At 45.9% G+C, this 20,303-nt stretch overlaps 1 protein-coding gene across 1 annotated transcript in view; it reads left to right on the forward strand.

The window, feature by feature from the left end:
• tbkbp1 (TBK1 binding protein 1) overlaps nucleotides 1-20,303 on the forward strand; it is a 67,744-nt gene that overhangs the window by 32,707 nt on the left and 14,734 nt on the right. Inside the window, exons 4-7 of the mRNA XM_029707552.1 lie at nucleotides 2,914-3,018; nucleotides 4,975-5,119; nucleotides 19,152-19,354; nucleotides 19,534-19,595. Coding sequence (XP_029563412.1) covers nucleotides 2,914-3,018; nucleotides 4,975-5,119; nucleotides 19,152-19,354; nucleotides 19,534-19,595 — 515 coding nt within the window. The remainder of the gene's footprint in view (nucleotides 1-2,913; nucleotides 3,019-4,974; nucleotides 5,120-19,151; nucleotides 19,355-19,533; nucleotides 19,596-20,303) is intronic.

The following is a 20,303-nucleotide window of genomic DNA, read 5'->3' on the forward strand; positions in this document are numbered from 1 at the left end:
AACATTGCTAGAGCAGTGTTTCCTCTGGCCATAAAACAAAATAAGTACTCTATTCTTCCCTGTAAAAAAAATGGTATATCACTTTGTCTATTGCTGAGAGGGAGGAAGGAGAGGCAAGAGAGGAGAGGTGAGGGGGAGTGGTGTGGAGGGAGTATACGAAGCTGTGAGAGAAAAAATTGAGCAAGAGGGAGGAAGTGGTTTATGGGGAGCGAGACAAAGCGTGCCCATGGAAGACACAAGGTCACAGCGCTTCAACACAGGCCTTTATAAAAGATTGAATGTGTCACGCCTCAGCGAGTATGCTCCATACACAGTCAAGGCACTTTTTGCTTCCCCTGCTAACCTGAAACGGTGGCTTCCACCTAGTAAACTAGGGGCGGACTTGTCTGGTCCATTTTCAGCTTAGTGGGCCTGTCTAACTCATTTTTTTTTGTTGCACAAAATTCTCATTATCTGGTTAATAATGGGGCCTCAAAGAAAGAAATGGGCCAGGGTGTTAGAAATGCCAGGGCGGATTTCTGGTCCCAGTCCACCCCTGTAGGAAGACGATGGTTGCTATCCACACAGCTATCCACTCCTCTTAGTCACGATGTTGACAGCCTGGCTCACCTTGGCCGTGATTTCAGCGTGTTACCATAGACACGCTGCTGCTGAATAATTCTCTGCTCAAGCATCCAGTAATGTCATATCTCGCTTTGTCCTAGCTCCCTTTCTCTCTTTCCCTCTCTCTCTTTTTTTCTGACTTTCTCTCGCTCTTTCTCTCACTCCTTCTTTCTCTCTGGACCTCTTCCTCTCTCTCTCTCTCTCTCCCTCTCTCTTTTTCTCTGTCTCCCTCACTCTCTTTCTCTCTTCCTTTCTAGGTCTCTTTCTCTCTCTCTTTCTCATCAGATGCTTTCCCACCCCCTCCTTTGTTTCCATCTTGATCTCTTTCATTTGTCTTCTTCCAAAGTCATCTATCCATTTGCCCACCATGTCTCCCACATACATTATCAGTAATGAGTTTCTATGGCTTTGACAACCTAGTTATCAGACAGGGCCCATGTTCACAAAGAGTTTCAGAGTAGGAGTGCTGATATAGGATCAGTTTAGCCTTTTAGATAATAATGAAGATTCTATGGCCGATTCTACTCCGAGATGCTTTATGAATACGGGCCTTGATCTGTGGGTGTAAAAGTAACCAAGATACTATTGTTGCAAAGTCTTTTGTCTCAATGTTGAGACTAATTGATGGAATGAGAATACATGCAAAGGCTGTCGAGACTGTCTGGGAGACATTGTAACCATGAAAGGCTGGTGATGGCACACATCACTGACTACAGCTCAGCGTTCAACACCATAGTCCCCTCCAAGCTCATCACCAAGCTCGGAACCCCGGAGACTGAACACCTCCCTCTGCAACTGGATCCTGGACTTTCTGAACGGCGCCCCCTGGTGGTGAGGGTAGGTAACAACACATCTGTCATGCTGACCCTGAACATGGGGGCCCCTCAGGGGTGTATGCTTAATCCCCTCCTGTACTCCCTGTTCATCCACAACTGTGTGACCATGCACAACTCTACCATCATTACATTTGCTGACAACACAGTGGTAAGTCTGATCACCGATGACGATGAGACAGCCTACAGGGAGGAGGTCTGAGACCTGGCAGTGTGGTGCGAGGACAACAACCTCTCCCTCAACGTCAGCAAGACAAAGGAGCTGAGCGTGGACTACAGGAAACGGAGGGGGGAGCTTCCACATCGACGGAGCTGTCGTGGAGCAGGTTGAAAAGATTTGGCATGGCCCCTCAGATCCTCAAAAGGTTGTACAGGTGCACCATTGAGAGCATATTGACTGGCTACATCACCGCTTGGTATGGCAACCGCCTTCAATCGCAAGGCGCTACAGAGGGTGGTGGGAATGGCCCAGTACATCACTGGGGCCTACCTCCCTGCCATTCAAAACCTCTATACCAGACAGTGTCAGAGGAAGGAAAATTGCCAAAGACCCCAGCCACCCATGTCATATACAGTGGCGAACCCTCGCAAGGTTCGATCACGGCAAGCGGTACCGGAGCACCAAGTCTGGGACCAAAAGGCACCTGAACAGCTTCTACCCCCAAGCCATAAAACTGCTGGACAGTTAATCAAATGGTTACCCAGACTATTTAATTGATCTTTGCATAGAGTCACTGACTCTCTTAGACTGACTCTATGCACACTCACTGGACTCTACCCACAAACTCACTCACACACACTACACTGACACTCCAACACACACACACATGCATATTGATGCCACACACACACACACACCCATACACACACTTTCATGCTTCTGCTACTCTGTTTATTATCTATCCTGATTGCCTAGTCACTTTTACCCCTAAAGAAGTACTCAGCTACCTCATACCCCCGCACATTGATTCGGTACTGGTACTCCTTGTATATAGCCTCGTTATTGTTATTTGTTGTGTTACTATTTTATATTTGCTAATTTTCTTACTTTTTAACTCTGCATTTTGGGAAAGGGCTCATAAGTTAGCATTTCACAGTAAAGTCTACACCTTCTGAAATTCACCAAATGTGACAAATACATATTTTTTGTTGTTGTTGACACTAACACTGTCTGAAGTTACAGTTTTTTGTGTGCTGTATAAGGATCATTATGCAATATTTGTTGAGGATTCAGACGGAGAGAAAAAATTGAAAAAAACAAACTCAAATAAAACAAGTGAATCTGTTTTGTTTCTAAGAAGTTTCAACAGTGACATGAATCAAAACAGGAAATTGTGGCTGGCCCTTCAGTCATTTAATTCCTCATCTCTCTCTCCCTTTCTCTTTCTCTCTTACTCTCTCTCTCTCTCTTCTCCCTCCCCTCTCTTTCTTTCTCTCTCTCCCCCTCTCTCTCTCTCCCTCTCCCTCTCTCCCCCAGGCCCAGAAGAGGAAGGAGCGCGAGGAGCAGCTGGAGGATGTGATTCAGGCCTATGAGAAAATCCACATGGAGAAGAGCAACCTCCAGAGAGACCTGGACAAAATGGTCAGATACCTCCATCCCATATCTTCATCCCTGCGTCCCTCCACCCTTCATCCAGCCATTTCCCATCCCTGCATCCCTCCTTCCTTCCTACCTTCCATCCATCCACTTCGTCATCACTGCATCCCTCCCTCCATCCAGACAATCTACGATAAGTCCACAAATGTTCCCAAAATGCTTTTTGAACATCCATATTATGATATTAAATATTCATATTAAAACTTAATAGGATAGTTAATTATTTATTGAACACTTTCCCTAAGTTTCAATGACGACAGGGTGTCTACAGTAGAGCCTTGCCTAACCCCAAGCAGCTGTTCAGAGGCCCTATATCAGTAGAGGGTTTCTCATGATTAATTATGAGGCCATGCTTCTACCCCAACCTGTGTGTTCTACCTGGTTACAAGCCAGATTCAAGCCCAATAAAGCAGAGATCCCCAACAATACTTTAGAAATTACTTCCCCAAAAATGATTTAAGACAATCGTGTCTGAAATTGACTGTCTGTCACATTTTGCATGTGTTCCACAGGATATTAGATCAAGTGTGTGAAAGAGTTTGATTGTAGAAACCACCTACCCTGAAACCATTTACAGGAAATGTGAGGTCCTATAAAATTACTTTACACTGGCTAAGATTTTAACTACACTACTGTTCAAAAGTTTGGGGTCACTTAGAAATGTCTTTGTTTTTGAAAGAAAATCTATTTTTTTGGTCCATTAAAATAACATCAAATTAATCAGAAATACAGTGTAGACATTATTAATGTTGTAAATGACTATTGTAGCTGGAAACAGCTGATTTTGAATGGAATATCTACATAGGTGTACAGAGGTGTAATGAGTACGAGGGGAGACTGGCAGCTTCATTAAATAGTACCCGCAAAACACCAGGCTCAACGTCAACAGTGAAGAGGCAACTCTGGGATGCTGGCCTTCTAGGCAGGGTTGCAAAGAAAAAGCCATATCTCAGACTGGCCAATAAAAAGAAAAGATTAAGATGGGCAAAAGAACACAGACACTGGACAGAGGAACTCTGCCTAGAAGGCCAGCATCCCGAAGTCGCCTCTTCACTGTTGACGTTGAGCCTGGTGTATTGCGGGTACTATTTAATGAAGCTGCCAGTTGAGGACTTGTGAGGCGTCTGTTTCTCAAACTAGACACTAATGTACTTGTCCTCTTGCTCAGTTGTGCACCGGGGCCTCCCACTCCTCTTTCTATTCTGGTTAGAGCCAGTTTGCGCTGTTCTGTGAAGGGAGTAGTACACAGCGTTGTACGAGATCCTCTGTTTCTTGGCAATTTCTCACATGGAATAGCCTTCATTTCTCAGAACAATAATAGACTGACAAGTTTCAGAAGAAAGTTCTTTGGTTCTGGCCATTTTGAGCCTTTAAATGAACCTACAAATGCTGATGCTCCAGATACTCAACTAGTCTAAAGAAGGCCAGTTTTATTGCTTCTTTAATTAGAACAACAGTTTTCAGCTGTGCTAACATAATTTCAAAAGGGTTTTCTAATGATCAATTAGTCTTTTAAAATGATAAACTTGGATTAGCTAACACAACGTGCCATTGGAACACAGGAGTGATGGTTGCTGATAATGGGCCTCTGTACGCCTATGTAGATATTCCAAAAAAAATCTGCCGTTTCCTACAATAGCCATTTACAACATTAACAATGTCTACACTGTATTTCTTATCAATTTGATGTTATTTTAATGGACAAAAAATGTGCTTTTCTTTTAAAAACAAGGACATTTCTAAGTGACCCCAAACTTTTGAACAGTAGTGTATGTTATACCTGCCATTATGTATACCATATATCAAACCCTAATCAGGACACTAACAAGCATTTGGCCTTGCACCCAACTTTCCACTAGTCTGATTCCAGATCTGTATGTGCCTTACCCAACTTCTCTGAATATCATTGTCAAAGCCATATGTTTGTGTTTCTGATCCCAGACCAGTCTAGTGGAGAAACACGTAGAGCGAATCCTAGGTCTGGAGTCTGCTCTGAGACAGAGGGACAACTCGCTACAGAAGTTCAACACCCAGCTACACAGCAAGGACATCCAATACCTGCAGCTGCACAGCCCAGACAATCACAGTGAGTCTCTATTAAGGTGGCACCAGCCTTGAAACCCTTCTCACACACTATTGTCTGCTGACGCTTGCAGGATTGGATTAGTATTTTCATTTCAATACACTTTAGTCCAGGATCTGATTTAAAATATGATTAGTCAATGTCCTCATAAAAAATAAAAAAATTGGCAGCTATATTACCTCCAGAGCTGGCCAAATTCAAATGGGATGGACCCCAATCCTGTTTGTTCCAGGAGTTGGGTTTCTCTGTCTTCTTTTTCCTATTCCTAGCATATCTTGCTGAGTTAACCGGGGTGTTCTTTTTAATGAGCTGTGGTCCTCAACTAACTGGTTAAATAAAGGTTAAATAAAGGTTAAATAAATACATTCCTCTAAGGACCACTCGCGCCCATCTTCTTCTTTGGGATAATGGCATTCGCAACAATTATATGTGCATTCGCAACAATTAAATGTGCATTCGCAACAATTATATGTGCATTCGCAACAATTATATGTGCATTCGCAACAATTATATGTGCATTCGCAACAATTATATGTGCATTCCGCCACCTAATGTGTGGGTGTATAATAAAGATCCCCAAAATGAAACAATCTGGGGGGGAAAAAAAAAAAAAAATATATATATATATATATATATATATATATATATATACTGCTCAAAAAAATAAAGGGAACACTTAAACAACACATCCTAGATCTGAATGAAAGAAATAATCTTATTAAATACTTTTTTCTTCACATAGTTGAATGTGCTGACAACAAAATCACATAAATTGGATTTCCATTGATTATTTTTATCAACCCATGGAGGTCTGGATTTGGAGTCACACTCAAAATTAAAGTGGAAAACCACACTACAGGCTGATCCAACTTTGATGTAATGTCCTTAAAACAAGTCAAAATGAGGCTCAGTAGTGTGTGTGGCCTCCACGTGCCTGTATGACCTCCCTACAATGCCTGGGCATGCTCCTGATGAGGTGGCGGATGGTCTCCTGAGGGATCTCCTCCCAGACCTGGACTAAAGCATCCGCCAACTCCTGGACAGTCTGTGGTGCAACGTGACGTTGGTGGATGGAGCGAGACATGATGTCCCAGATGTGCTCAATTGGATTCAGGTCTGGGGAACGGGCGGGCCAGTCCATAGCATCAATGCCTTCCCTCTTCAGGAACTGCTGACACACTCCAGCCACATGAGGTCTAGCATTGTCTTGCATTAGGAGGAACCCAGGGCCAACCGCACCAGCATATGGTCTCACAAGGGGTCTGAGGATCTCATCTCGGTACCTAATGGCAGTCAGGCTACCTCTGGCGAGCACATGGAGGGCTGTGCGGCCCCCCAAAGAAATGACACCCCACACCATGACTGACCCACCGCCAAACCGGTCATGCTGGAGGATGTTGCAGGCAGCAGAACGTTCTCCACGGCGTCTCCAGACTCTGTCACGTCTGTCATGTGCTCAGTGTGAACCTTCTTTCATCTGTGAAGAGCACAGGGTGCCAGTGGCGAATTTGCCAATCTTGGTGTTCTCTGGCAAATGCCAAACGTCCTGCACGGTGTTGGGCTGTAAGCACAACCCCCACCTGTGGACGTTGGGCCCTCATACCACCCTCATGGAGTCTGTTTCTGACCGTTTAAGCAGACACATGCACATTTGTGGCCTGCTGGAGGTCATTTTGCAGGGCTCTGGCAGTGGTCCTTCTGCTCCTCCTTGCACAAAGGCGGAGGTAGCGGTCCTGCTGCTGGGTTGTTGCCCTCCTACGGCCTCCTCCACGTCTCCTGATGTACTGGCCTGTCTCCTGGTAGCGCCTCCATGCTCTGGACACTACGCTGACAGACACAGCAAACCTTCTTGCCACAGCTCGCATTGATGTGCCATCCTGGATGAGCTGCACTACCTGAGCCACTTGTGTGGGTTGTAGACTCCGTCTCATGCTACCACTAGAGTGAAAGCACCGCCAGCATTCAAAAGTGACCAAAACATCAGCCAGGAAGCATAGGAACTGAGAAGTGGTCTGTGGTCCCCACCTGCAGAACCACTCCTTTATTGGGGGTGTCTTGCTAATTGCCTATAATTTCCACCTGTTGTCTATTCCATTTGCACAACAGCATGTGAAATTTTATGTCAATCAGTGTTGCTTCCTAAGTGGACAGTTTGATTTCACAGAAGTGTGATTGACTTGGAGTTACATTGTGTTGTTTAAGTGTTCCCTTTATTTTTTTGAGCAGTGTATATAGACTCAGCAAAAAAATAAATGTCCCTTTTTCAGGACCCTGTCTTTCAAAGATAACGGTCGTTAAGATACTAACAGCTTACAGACAGTAGGCAATTAAGGTCACAGTTATGAAAACTTAGGACACTAGACAGGCCTTTCTACTGACTCTGAAAAACTGCAAAAGAAAGATGCCCAGGGTCCCTGCTCATCTGCGTGAACGTGCCTTAGGCATGCTGCAAGGAGGCATGAGGACTGCAGATGTGGCCAGGGCAATAAATCAGCAATAGGCTGAGAGAGGATGGACTGAGGTCTTGTAGGCCTGTTGTAAGGCAGGTCCTCACCAGACATCACCGGCAACAGCGTTGCCTATGGGCACAAACCCACCGTCGCTGGACCAGACAGGACTGACAAAAAGTGCTCTTCACTGACGAGTCGCGGTTTTGTCTCACCAGGGGTGATGGTCAGATTCACGTTTATCGTCGAAGGAATGAGCATTACACCGAGGCCTGTACTCTGGAGCGGGATCAATTTGGAGGTGGAGGGTCCGTCATGGTCTGGGGCGGTGTGTCACAGCATCATCGGACTGAGCTTGTTGCAGGCAATCTCAACGCTGTGCGTTACAGGGAAGATATCCTCCTCCCTTATGCAGTACCCTTCCTGCAGGTTCATCCTGACATGACCCTCCAGAATGACAATTCCACCAGCCATACTGCTCGTTCTGTGTGTGATTTCCTGGAAGACAGGAATGTCAGTGTGCTGCCATGGCCAGCAAAGAGCCCGGATCTCAATTCCATTGAGCATGTCTGGGACCTGTTGGATCGGAGGGAGAGGGCTAGGGACATTCCCCTCAGAAATGTCCGGGAACTTGCAGGTGCCTTGGTGGAAGAGGGGGGTAACATCTCACAGCAAGAACTGGCAAATCTGGTGCAGTCCATGAGGAGGAGATGCACTGCAGTACTTAATGCAGCTGGTGGCCACACCAGATACTGACTGTTACTTTTGATTTTGACCCACCCCCCCTTTGTTCAGGGACACATTATTCCATTTCTGTTAGTCACATGTCTGTGGAACTTGTTCAGTTAATGTCTCAGTTGTTGAATCTTATGTTCATACAAAATATTTACACATGTTAAGTTTGCTGAAAATATACGCAGTTGACAGTGAGAGGACATTTCTTTTATTGCTGAGTTTATATACAGTGCCAGTCAAAAGTTTGGACACACCTACTCATTCTGTTTTTTTTTTTATTTGTAGTGTTTTTTACGTTGTAGAATTATAGTGAAGACATCACAACTATTAAATAACACATATGGAATCATGTAGTAACCAAAAAAGTGTTAAACAAATGTAAATATATTTGATATTTTATATTCTTCAAAGTAGCCACCCTTTGCCTTGATGACCGCTTTGCACACTCTTGGCATTCTCTCAACCAGCTTCAGCTTTTCCAACAGTCTTGAATGAGTTCCCACATTGCCCTATCCCATCTGGAGGAATATCTATGTAAGAATGCTGTTAATTGACTACAGCTCAGCATTCAACACCAAAGTACCCTCCAAGCTCATCATTAAGCTTGAGATCCTGGGTCTCAACCCCGCCCTGTGCAATTGGGTCCTGACTTTCTGACCCCCCCCCCCCCCCCCCAGGTGGTGAAGGTAGGAAACAACATCTCCACTTCGCTGATCCGCAACACAGGGGCCCCACAAGGGTGCGGCTCAGACCCCTCCTGTACTCCCTGTTCAGCCATGACTGTGTGGCCATCAACTCAATCATCAAGTTTGCAGACAACACAACAGTAGTGGGCTTGATTACCAACAACTACGACACAGCCTACAGGGAGGAGGTGAGGGCACTCGGAGTGTGGTGTCAGGAAAACAACCTCTCACTCAACGTCAACAAAACAAAGGAGATGATTGTGGACTTCAGGAAACAGCAGAGGGAGCACCCCCCTATCCACATCGACGGAACAGCAGTGGAGAAAGTGGAATGTTTTAAGTTCCTCGGCATACACATTACAGACAAACTGAAATGGTCCACCCACAAAGACAGTGTGGTGAAGATGGCACAGCAGCGCCTCTTCAACCTCAGGAGGCTGAAGAAATTTGGCTTGTCACATAAAACCCTCACAAACTTTTACAGATGCACAATTGAGAGCATCCTGTCGGGCTGTATCACCGCATGGTACGGCAACTGCACAGGCCTCAACCGCAAGGCTCTCCAGACGGTGGTGCGGTCTGCACAACGCATCACCGGGGGCAAACTACCTGCCCCCCAGGACACCTACAGCACCCAATGTCACAGGAAGGCCAAAAAGATCATCAAGGACAACAACCACCCGAACCACTGCCTGTTCACCCCGCTATCATCCAGAAGGCGAGGTCAGTACAGGTGCATCAAAGCTGGGACCGAGAGACTGAAAAACAGCTTCTATCTCAAGGCCATCAGAGTGTTAAACAGTCATCAGTAACACAGGGAGGCTGCTGCCTACATACAGACTCGAATCATTGGCCACTTTATTAAATGGATCACTAGTCACTTTAAATAATGCCACTTTAATAATGTTTACCCCTCTTACATTACTCATCTCATATGTTTATACTGTATTTTATACCATCTATTGCATCTTGCCTATGCTGCTCGTTCACCGCTCATCCATATATTTATATGTACATATTCTTATTCCATCCCTTTAGATTTGTGTGTATTAGGTAGTTGTTGTGGAATTGTTAGATTACTTGTTAGATATTACTGCACTGTCGGAACTAGAAGCATTTCGCTACACTACGCTACAAATTAACATCTGCTAACCATGTGTATGTGACCAATAAAATTTCATTTGATTTGACATATGCTGAACACTTGTTGGCTGCTTTTCCTTCACTCTGCGGTCCTACTCATCCCAAACCATCTGAATTGGATTGAGGTTGGGGGATTGTGGAGGCCAGGTCATCTGTTGCAGCACTCCATCACTCTCCTTCTTGGTCAAATAGCCCTTACACAGCCTGGAGGTGTGTTGAGTCATTGTCCTGTTGAAAAACAAATGATAGTCCCACTAAGCACAAACCAGATGAGATGGCATATCGCTGCAGAATGCTGTGGTAGCCATGCTGGTTAAGTGTGCCTTGAATTCTATATAAATCACTGACAGTGTCACCAACAAAGCACCCCCACACCATCACACCTCCTCCTCCATGCTTCACGGTGGGAACCACACATGCGGAGATAATCCGTTCACCTACTCTGCGTCTCACAAAGACACAGCGATTGCAACCAAAAATCTCAAATTTGCACTCATCAGACCAAAGGACAGATTTCCACCGGTATAATGTCCATTGCTCGTGTTTCTTGGCCCAAGCAAGTCTCTTCTTATTGGTGTCCTTTAGTAGTGGTTTCTTTGCAGCAATTCGACCATGAAGGCCTGATTCACGCAGTCTCCTCTGAACAGTTGGTGTTAAGATGTGTCTGTTACTTAAACTCTGTGAAGCATTTATTTGGACTGCAATCTGAGGTGCAGCTAACTCTAATGAACTTATCCTGTGCAGCAGAGGTAACTCTGGGTCTTCCTTTCCTGTGGTGGTCCTCATGAGAGCCAGTTTCAGCATAGCTCTTGATGGTTTTTGAGACAGCACTTGAAGAAACTTTCAATGTTCTTGAAATTTCCCAAATTGACTGACCATGTCTTGAAGTAATGATGGACTGTCGTTTGTCTTTACTTATTTGAGCTGTTCATGCCATAATATGGACTTGGTCTTTTACCAAATAGTGCTATCTTCTGTATACCACCCCTACCTTGTCACAACACAACTGATTGGCTCAAATGCATTAAGAAGGAAAGAATTTCCACAAATTAACTTTTAACAAGGCACACATGTTAATTGAAATGCATTCCAGGTGACTACCTCATGAAGCTGGTTGAGAGAATGCCTAGAGTGTACAAAGCTGTCATCAAGGCAAATGGTGGCTACTTTGAAGAATATAAAATAGAGATTTTTTTATATTTTGTAGCCAGCAGCATACCACCCTGCATCCCACTGCTGGCTTGCTTCTGAAGATAAGCAAGGTTGGTCATGGTCAGTCCCTGGATGGGAGACCAGATGCTGCTGGAAGTGGTGTTGGAAGGCCAGTAGGAGGCACTCTTTCCTCTGGTCTAAAAAATATCCCAATGCTCTGTGTAGGGTGCTGTCTTTCAGATGGGATGTTAAATGGGTTTCCTGACTCTCTGTCATTAACAATCCTATTGCACTTATCGTAAGAGTAGGGGTGTTAACCCCAGTGTCCTGGCTAAATTCCCAATCTGGCCCTCATACCATCATGGCCACCTAATCATCCCCAGCTTACAATTGGCTCATTCATCCCCCTGAAACTATTCCCCAGGTTGTTGCTGTAAATGAGAATGTGTTCTCAGTCAACTTACCTGGTAAAAAAAATAAACACTTTTTTGGTTACTACATGATTTCATATGTGTTATTTCATAATGTTAATGTCTTTACTATTATTCTACAATGTAGAAAATAGTACAAATAAAGAAAAACCTTTCAATGAGTAGTTGTGCCCGAACCTTTGACTGGTACTGTGTCTATATAATCTATCAATAGCAACATTTTTATTAAACTACGTCAGCCTGCTTTTCTAACAACATTCTAATCAGGTCTCTACTCTGGCTCAGAAGGATCCTGTGAGGGCGGGACATTTTCTGGCGACAGTAGTCCAAGCAGTGCTTCTGCCGTGAAGCGTTGGAGGCCCAAAAACGTATTGGCTGCAGATACTGTATAATGATTTCCAGCTTCTTGGACTTCTTGTACAGTTAATAACAGTGGTTATAAATGCTACAAAATCCACCTTCATTACAATTGGTGTATCCAGATCACTTGATTGACCTACAACATTTGCAACTGGTTGCGGTCCGTCCACTGCCGTATCTTCTTCAGCACTGTGGCCTCTTGCCCCTTCAACTTTCTTCACCACCTGTAGGAGATGTGCTGTACAGCCCTGATCCTTGACACCTCAACCTCTTTCACCCCCTCAGGGCACTCGGGGAATTCAGAAATATGATCCCAACCACATTTGCACCATTTTACATTCACAGACTCCTCAATAACATATTCCTTCCGTCTGCAAACACTTGACACGTGAGCAAACCTTTAACACATCTTGCATTGCATCGGGTTTTTCACGAACGCTCTCACGTGGTATCTTATATATCCCATCTTTACATAGGTTTGTAGATACTCTTCATCAAACATCAATAATACAGATAAACTTTGCTCCTTTTCCCAATTCTTCATACAGGTCAAGTGGCGTGCATCTATGGCAACTGTCGGATGCATGGTGCTCTTGACAGAAATGTTCTTTCTTGCTTTGCATTGATATAGTGTGAGTGTTGTCTTGTTATTCTTCAGCACTGTTGTGGAGTAAAACGTCTGTGCAGGTGCCTTATTTTGTGCAGAGGGAGAGAGCTCCCGTCTCACTTTGTTCATTGTGCCGACTAAGCTTGTTTTATTTCCAAGCAACTTGTTTGCCATTGACAGTGAAGTGAAGAAATTGTCCATGGTGACATTTTTCCCTTTGCCAACGTAAGGTCCCTCGAGCCTCATCACCACATTCTCCGACAATCACTCACCTGCTGTCTGATGTGGATCTTTTCCAAAACGGCGTCCGTTCCTCACTCCTATCTCACCGTTTCATTTGGTGGTGGCGCCGGCTCCTGCTCAGTGCGCACCGTTCAGGCTTTTTACCACTTAGGGCTTGGAGGTGAAGGTTCGGGCTGAGGCTCAGAACCAGAAGAATAATCATCAGAGATGTCGTGATTAATTTCTTCCCCATTCAGATCTCGTAGCAGCGCTAACGGAGCATGTGCATCCATTCGTCTTGGTCTTCTTGCCACTGTAAATTACACACACTCTCACTGTGTACTCCAAGTAGACCAGAGTAGACTGATTGGGTGGACTGATCAAGGGTACATAACATTTTGAGATTATAATTACAATATACCAATAAAATAGAATGGCCTGCCTTGTTCCTCATTCGCAATAGGTAATTACATAATTAGGCATTGTCCACTTCCCCTTGCTCATCAACTCACCCATTCACCCCCTTTCTACCCATCATAGTTTACTTAATTTATTTAATCTGTTGTTATATGTGTGAAATTACTTTCGGTATAGTTTAAGTTCAGTTTTGAGGCAATTATCGGAGTGATTGTCAACTAGCCACTGCACCTTCCAATGTCTGTAGAATGAGCAGAGCGGGCCCTACTGTCGGGAGAATGAGTAGAGTGGGCCCTACTGTCGGGAGAATGAGTAGAGCGGGCCCTACTGTCGGGAGAATGAGTAGAGCGGGCCCTACTGTCGGGAGAATGAGTAGAGCGGGCCCTACTGTCGGGAGAATGAGTAGAGCGGGCCCTACTGTCGGGAGAATGAGTAGAGCGGGCCCTACTGTCGGGAGAATGAGTAGAGCGGGCCCTACTGTCGGGAGAATGAGTAGAGTGGGCCCTACTGTCGGGAGAATGAGCGGAGCAGGCCCTACTGTCGGGAGAATGAGTGGAGCAGGCCCTACTGTCGGGAGAATGAGCGGAGCAGGCCCTACTGTTGGGAGAATGAGCGGAGCAGGCCCTACTGTTGGGAGAATGAGCGGAGCAGGCCCTACTGTTGGGAGAATGAGCGGAGCAGGCCCTACTGTTGGGAGAATGAGCGGAGCAGGCCCTACTGTCGGGAGAATGAGCGGAACAGGCCTGTCGTGTCTTTGGCTATGCCGGATTAAGTCATATGACATGCTATTCTATAAAATCCTTTCTCTGTAATTAATATTACCTGATTGAGCTAATTATGTAAATGTAATTAACTAGAAAGTCGGGGCACCACGAAAGAGTGTTTATAGAGCTGTTATCTTCCGAATAAACTCTGAAAGACCTAGTAATATTTTACATCAGTAGCAGTCAATATTAATCGTCACCTTATTTCAGTCTCATCTGAAAGTTGTAAATTCTTTGTTATCTTCACAAACCCTGGCTAACAAGTTGAATCAGCAATACAACATTGGGTTTAATTATTTGTTTACTAAAATACCTAACTAATCACACAGAATTACATATACACAGAATGGAAATTATGTCATACAGAAAACATCCCTGGTGGACGGAACCTGTATGATGGCTTGTTACACAAAGAGAGTGGGTTGGGCTTGAATGAAAGAGCGGGAAGACTGAGGAACAAAGGGAGAAGCTAAGCTTACGTAAATACAGTATCTTATGCATTCTAAATTACCGCGCATTTGGAAAAGGAAAATGCAATAAATATTTACTCTGAGCTGCGCTTCGGTAGGTTGGTCGTAGATGCTGGCCGTGTTGGCCAACAGAGATCTTCCTGTCCTTGGAAGAATGTCTCTGGTGGTAAATTGGATACGTTGTAGTATCTTCGTTGTGTGTTAGACTGGATACGTCGTCCGTCCTTTCCTAGCCCACGTTTACAGCTGCTGTTGCTAACTCAACGGCTAGGAGGTCTCACTTCTTTAGTGAATAAGAGTTCAAAGTTCATACCATTCACAACCAAAGCTCACGCTGAAGTTGGCTTAGTTCTGTAGTTGACATGTTAGTCCTTTTTAACGTATGGACCGTCGTCCTATTGTCCTCGGAACAGGAGGTTACATTTTCGTCAAGGGCTTATATAGTGGAGGGAGAGAAGGGTGTGTTTCATAGTTTATAACCCATGTCTCTTCCCAGGGGCGGGCCACTGATTGAGCAGGGCTCTAACCTTATGAAAACCCAATTCTCTCATTTGGAAGCTAAAATTACATTTAATCTTATCACAAATAGTTTCATATTCAAACATTTAATTTGCACAACAATTCCATGTGAATCTGATAAACTGTATCTGGAAAAGTCTACACATTCTAGTTATGTCGTCCTGTCATCAGTCATAATGTCTCAGATGACAACCAAACAGACATCATATACATTAAGTACCAACACATATTTTCAACTGGTTCTGTTACCGAAATATGGTTCCTTTCCCCCCACTTGTTTGATTTTCCCAGACTCTCTATGTTTAACAAAGGCTATTCAAGAGTCCTTCAGTAGAGTCAGAGAGAGAGAGAAGGGAGAAAGGTATTTATGGGGGGGGTCATAAACCTTACCCACAGGCCAACGTCATGACAGGCCCTGCTGTCTGGAGAATGAGGGGTAATGGGGGAAAACCATTCAAATAATGACATGCCCTCCTTAAACTGGTAACAACTCCAGTTCTGTTTGTGATATTAAGATTCTAACAACGGCAGTGTGTTATATAGACTTATTTAGGAAGAGAACGGAGGGGGACTTGACTTTAAAAATGACAAAGTAATGAAATAAATAAGTTAATGAGCAGTCGAAATGACTGCTTTAGCAGTTCTAGTGTTAACTACTCCTGGAATTTTTTGCCCTAGTTATAGACTATTAATGTCCAACAGGACGCCAGAGATAACACCGTTTACCGGTGCCCTGCTCCAAAAGTCAAAGCTGTCCACTGCATGCGTCAATAATTTTGCGAGCCACAATGCACGCTCCTTTTGCTCTTTAGATATACACGAAATCAACACCATAAGGCTACTGGTTACTTTGACTGAATCCACTTTTCTCAACGCCTTCTTCACCATCCTCATGACTTCAAAAGGGCTTCCCAAATTAACATCCTGTCACGCCCTGACCATAGAGAGCCATTGTTTCTCTATGGTGAAGTAGGTCAGGTCGTGACTGGGGGGTATTCTAGTTTATTATTTCTATGTGGGGTTCTAGGTTATTATTTCTATGTTGGTGATTTGCATGATTCCCAATTAGAGGCAGCTGGTAATCGTTGTCTCTAATTGGGGATCATATTTAAGTAGCTGTTTTTCCCACCTGTGTTTGTGGGATATTATTTTGTATTTTGTGTTTTATGCATGTGCGCCACTGAGTCACGTTTCGTTTATTCTTTATTGTTTTGTGCGTTTCACTTTAATAAAATTTGTGGAACCCAGATCACGCCGCACGTTGGTCCGAGTATGCTTCCAGTTCGTACGACGAGCGTGACAGAATATCCCACCACACCAGGACCAAGCAGCGTGCCCAGGAGGAGAAGGTATCCTGGGCTTGGGAGGAGAAAAAGGAGGAGAAGACATTCTGGACTTGGGAGGAAATTATGGCTGGAGACGAAAGCCTTCCTTGGAAGCAGACGAACGGAGAGAAGGGAGGACAGCGACGACGCCAGGGTTCGCGGCCACGTAGAAAGCCCAAAAGACAGCACAATTTTTTTTGGGGGGGGGCACACGGGGTGGTCAGCGGAGCCAGGGAGTGAGCCAGTGACAACATAGGAAGAGATGGAGAGGTGGTCGGTCGACCCAAGGAGAGGGATACCGGAGAATGGAGTTGGCAAGGAGTATGCGGCAACGCAGGCATTTGGAGGAGCGTGTCACCAGTCCTGTACATCCTGTGCCTGCTCCTCGCACTCGCCCTGAAGTGTGTGTCACCAGTCCGGTACCATGTGTGCCAGCTCTACGCACCAGGTCTCCAGTGCGCCTCCACAGCCCAGTACGTCTTGTGCCAGCTCCTCGCACTTTCCATGCGAGGTGTGTCATCGAACCAGTACCATTGATGCCGGTTCTACACACCAGGTCTCCAATGCGCCTCCACAGCCCAGGAGATCCTGTGCCAGCTCATCGCACTTGACGTGCGAGATGTGTCATCGAACCGGTTCCATTGATGCCGGTTCTACACACCAGGTCTCTAGTACGTCTCCACAGCCCAGTACGTCCTGTGCCAGCCCCACGCATCAGGCCTCCAGTGCGCCTTCACAGTCCAGAGCTTCCGGCGACAGTTCCCAGTCCAGAGCTTCCGGCGACGGTTCCCAGTCCAGAGCTTCCGGCGACGGTTCCCAGTCCAGAGCTTCCGGCGACGGTTTCCAGTCCAGAGCTTCCAGCGACGGTTCACGGTCCGGAACCTCCTGAGGATGGTCCACGGTCCGGAACCTCCTGAGACGGTCCACGGTCCGGAACCTCCTGAGACGGTCCACGGTCCGGAACCTCCTGAGACGGTCCACGGTTCCGGAACCTCCTGCGACGGTCAATGGTCCGGCGCTTCTAGACACGGCGTCCAGTCCCGCTCCAAGGCTGGAGCCTTCCTCTGCGCCGATGTCCAGTCCAGGCATGTCGTCCAGTCCCGCTCCAAGGCTGGAGCCTTCCTCTGCGCCGGTGCCCAGTCCAGGCCCGGCGGCCAACTCAGCTCCATGGCCGGAGCCTTCCCCTGCGCCGATGTCCAGTCCAGGCATGGCGTTCAGTCCCGCTCCAAGGCTGGAGCCTTCCTCTGCGCCGGTGCCCAGTCCAGGCACGGCGGCCAACTTAGCTCCATGGTCGGAGCCTTCCCCTGCGCCGATGCCCAGTCCAGGCACGACGTCCAGTCCTGCTCCATGGCCGGAGTCTTCTTCTGCGCCGGTGCTCAGTCCAGATACGGCATCCAGTCCCGCACCAGAACCGCCACCGATGTTGGCGGACCTGCGAGCTGAGTGGGTACTTCGGCCCGCACCAGAGCCACCACCAAAGATGGTCTTCGTCCCACACCAGAGCCGCCACCGACACTAATCACCCCCCCACCCTCCCTATTTGCGTTTCACTTTAATAAAATATGTGGAACCCAGATCACACTGCACGTTGGTGTGAGTATGCTTCCAGTTCGTACGACGAGCATGATTCATCAGACTCGTTATCCACAACCATTTTTTCCTTTTTGTTCCATTCTTGGACTTCACTGTTGTCCACTCATCTTTCTCACTAACTGTACTCAACGTGCTCTCAGCTTCAAACAACACTTCTGCTACCGCCATCTCAACCTCTCTCCACTGTCTGCTGGCTAGATACCTCCCGCTCTCACGAGACTCACGACAACCAAAATTGATTTGGGGAAACAGAATTACTATTGGCCAACTCTCTCCCATCTTGCCCTGCTGCTTCCTATATGCTAATTACTCAGTACCACCCACTCCAGCTGAGTGAAGCATGCTGGGTAGCAGGTCACTACTGGAGAGAATAGCTTCTATGGAGTGACAAGGACTGCACTGTGATCCCCTAGTAAAAAGGATGCAAAATGCTGATGAAATGTGTCGTTAATACGGCTCTTATTGCTGAGTCATTCCGAGGTGTATTTATGTGAAGGGTTGTCATTCAGATGGAAAGCGTTCATGATATGCTTTAGTACCATTACATGTTGAAATGTATTATTCTGTACACTACTGTTCACTACTGCCTCAACCACAGGCTGACCTGTACACATTCAAATAAAAAGGAAAGCCACTTAGTCTAGTACAGGGTTCCCTAACTGGCGAACCGCGGGCTGAATTTGACCCTGAATCTAGTTGATGATCCCAGCCCTAGTAATTCACCTGTGACTTGTACACAAACACCAATGTATGAGTTTGATGTAATTACAGAAGTTGCGTGCAAGAGAGTGTGGGCAATATACTGTGTTAGAAAGGATTTGTGTGTTTTCTATCAGTGTGAGTTGTGTGTATGTGTTTTTTTCCAGTGTCAGTGTGTCAATGCCTGTGTGAGGTGGCTGGTGAGATGAGATAGACGACTCCTCTATCACAATAGCTACTGGCTCAGTGACGGCGTCTGTATGAGCTGGGCTCCGAGGCTGTGCCCACGCACGCTCCTCCACCCAGGTGGAAAATGAAGATACGTGGCGCTTTTATCTGGCTGGAAGTCCACATCACTATCCCTTATCCCTTCGCTGCAAAGTATAAGGATGAATGGTATAAACCCTGGGATAATTAAATCTCTCTAGATTGATCATGTGTTGGTGTTGCGTTCCCCCTCCGCAGTGCTGGACTGTCCTGCGCTGACCCTACAGAACTCTCGTAGTCTAGACACTCTGTCAGACCTGAAGCTGCAGCGTCTGGAGGCGGAGCTAGAGGGGGCGCGGCACCAGGCCCAGGGGGCGTGTCAGAGGGAACAGGAAGTGAAGGCCGAGTGTGAGAGACTGCAGGAGGAGCTGAAACAGATCCAGAACAACCACATAGAGAGGGTCAGTGAACAACACACACACCTAACACACACACACCTAACACACTGGTACGTCTTACAAACTGGTACATTCTCCCTCTATTTTCTAAAGCATAGTCAGTTCTGTCTAACTTTTGTTCTCGCTTGGCTCTTGCTTCGAGCACCTGCATGCTAATCTGTTTTCCCGCTCTACTTCGGCAGGAAATGACTTCGTCGTGTGAGCAGTGTGATGTGGAGTGGATCAAGAAGGTGGGAGATGAGCAGTAAGTGAAGACAACAACCATTTACTGTGTGACACCTCCATAAGACCTGCAACTTTTTAGACTGCGAGAGAGAGAGACACGGAGAGAGAGACACGGAGAGAGAGACACGGAGAGAGAGACACGGAGAGAGAGACACGGAGAGAGAGACATGGAGAGAGATGAGAGGGAGAGAATAGTAGTAAACAGTAACGTTTCACTAGGAGCTGTACCTGACCCATATCTGAAGGTCTAGACTCTAGTCTAGAGGGTGTAACGGTTTGGTCTGACTAAGGTAACCTTTAAGGAACTCATTAAAACCTAAATGAGCCCTTTTCCAGGCCCGTCTTAAAGTTGAACTCTGCCTAGAATAATGGCCTTTCCATCACATATACATTCTTTGATGTATTACTAGTACAGTTGGCTACTAGTACAGCATAGCCGCGGGAAGTACACTGAACAAAAATATAAACACAATATGTAAAGTGTTGGTTCCATGTTTTGTGAGCTGATATAAAAGATCCCAGAAATGTTCCATATGCACGAAAAGCTTATTTCTCTCAAATATTGTGCACAAAATTGCTTACATTCCTGTTAGTGAACATTTCGTCTTTGCCAAGATAATCCATCCACTTGACAGATGTGGCATATCAAGAAGCTGATTAACAGCATGATCATTAAGGAGGTGCACCTTGTGTTGGGGACAATAAAAGGCCACTCTAAAATGTGCAG

Source organism: Salmo trutta, chromosome 2 (assembly GCF_901001165.1).
Source record: "Salmo trutta chromosome 2, fSalTru1.1, whole genome shotgun sequence".
NCBI lineage: Eukaryota > Metazoa > Chordata > Actinopteri > Salmoniformes > Salmonidae > Salmo > Salmo trutta.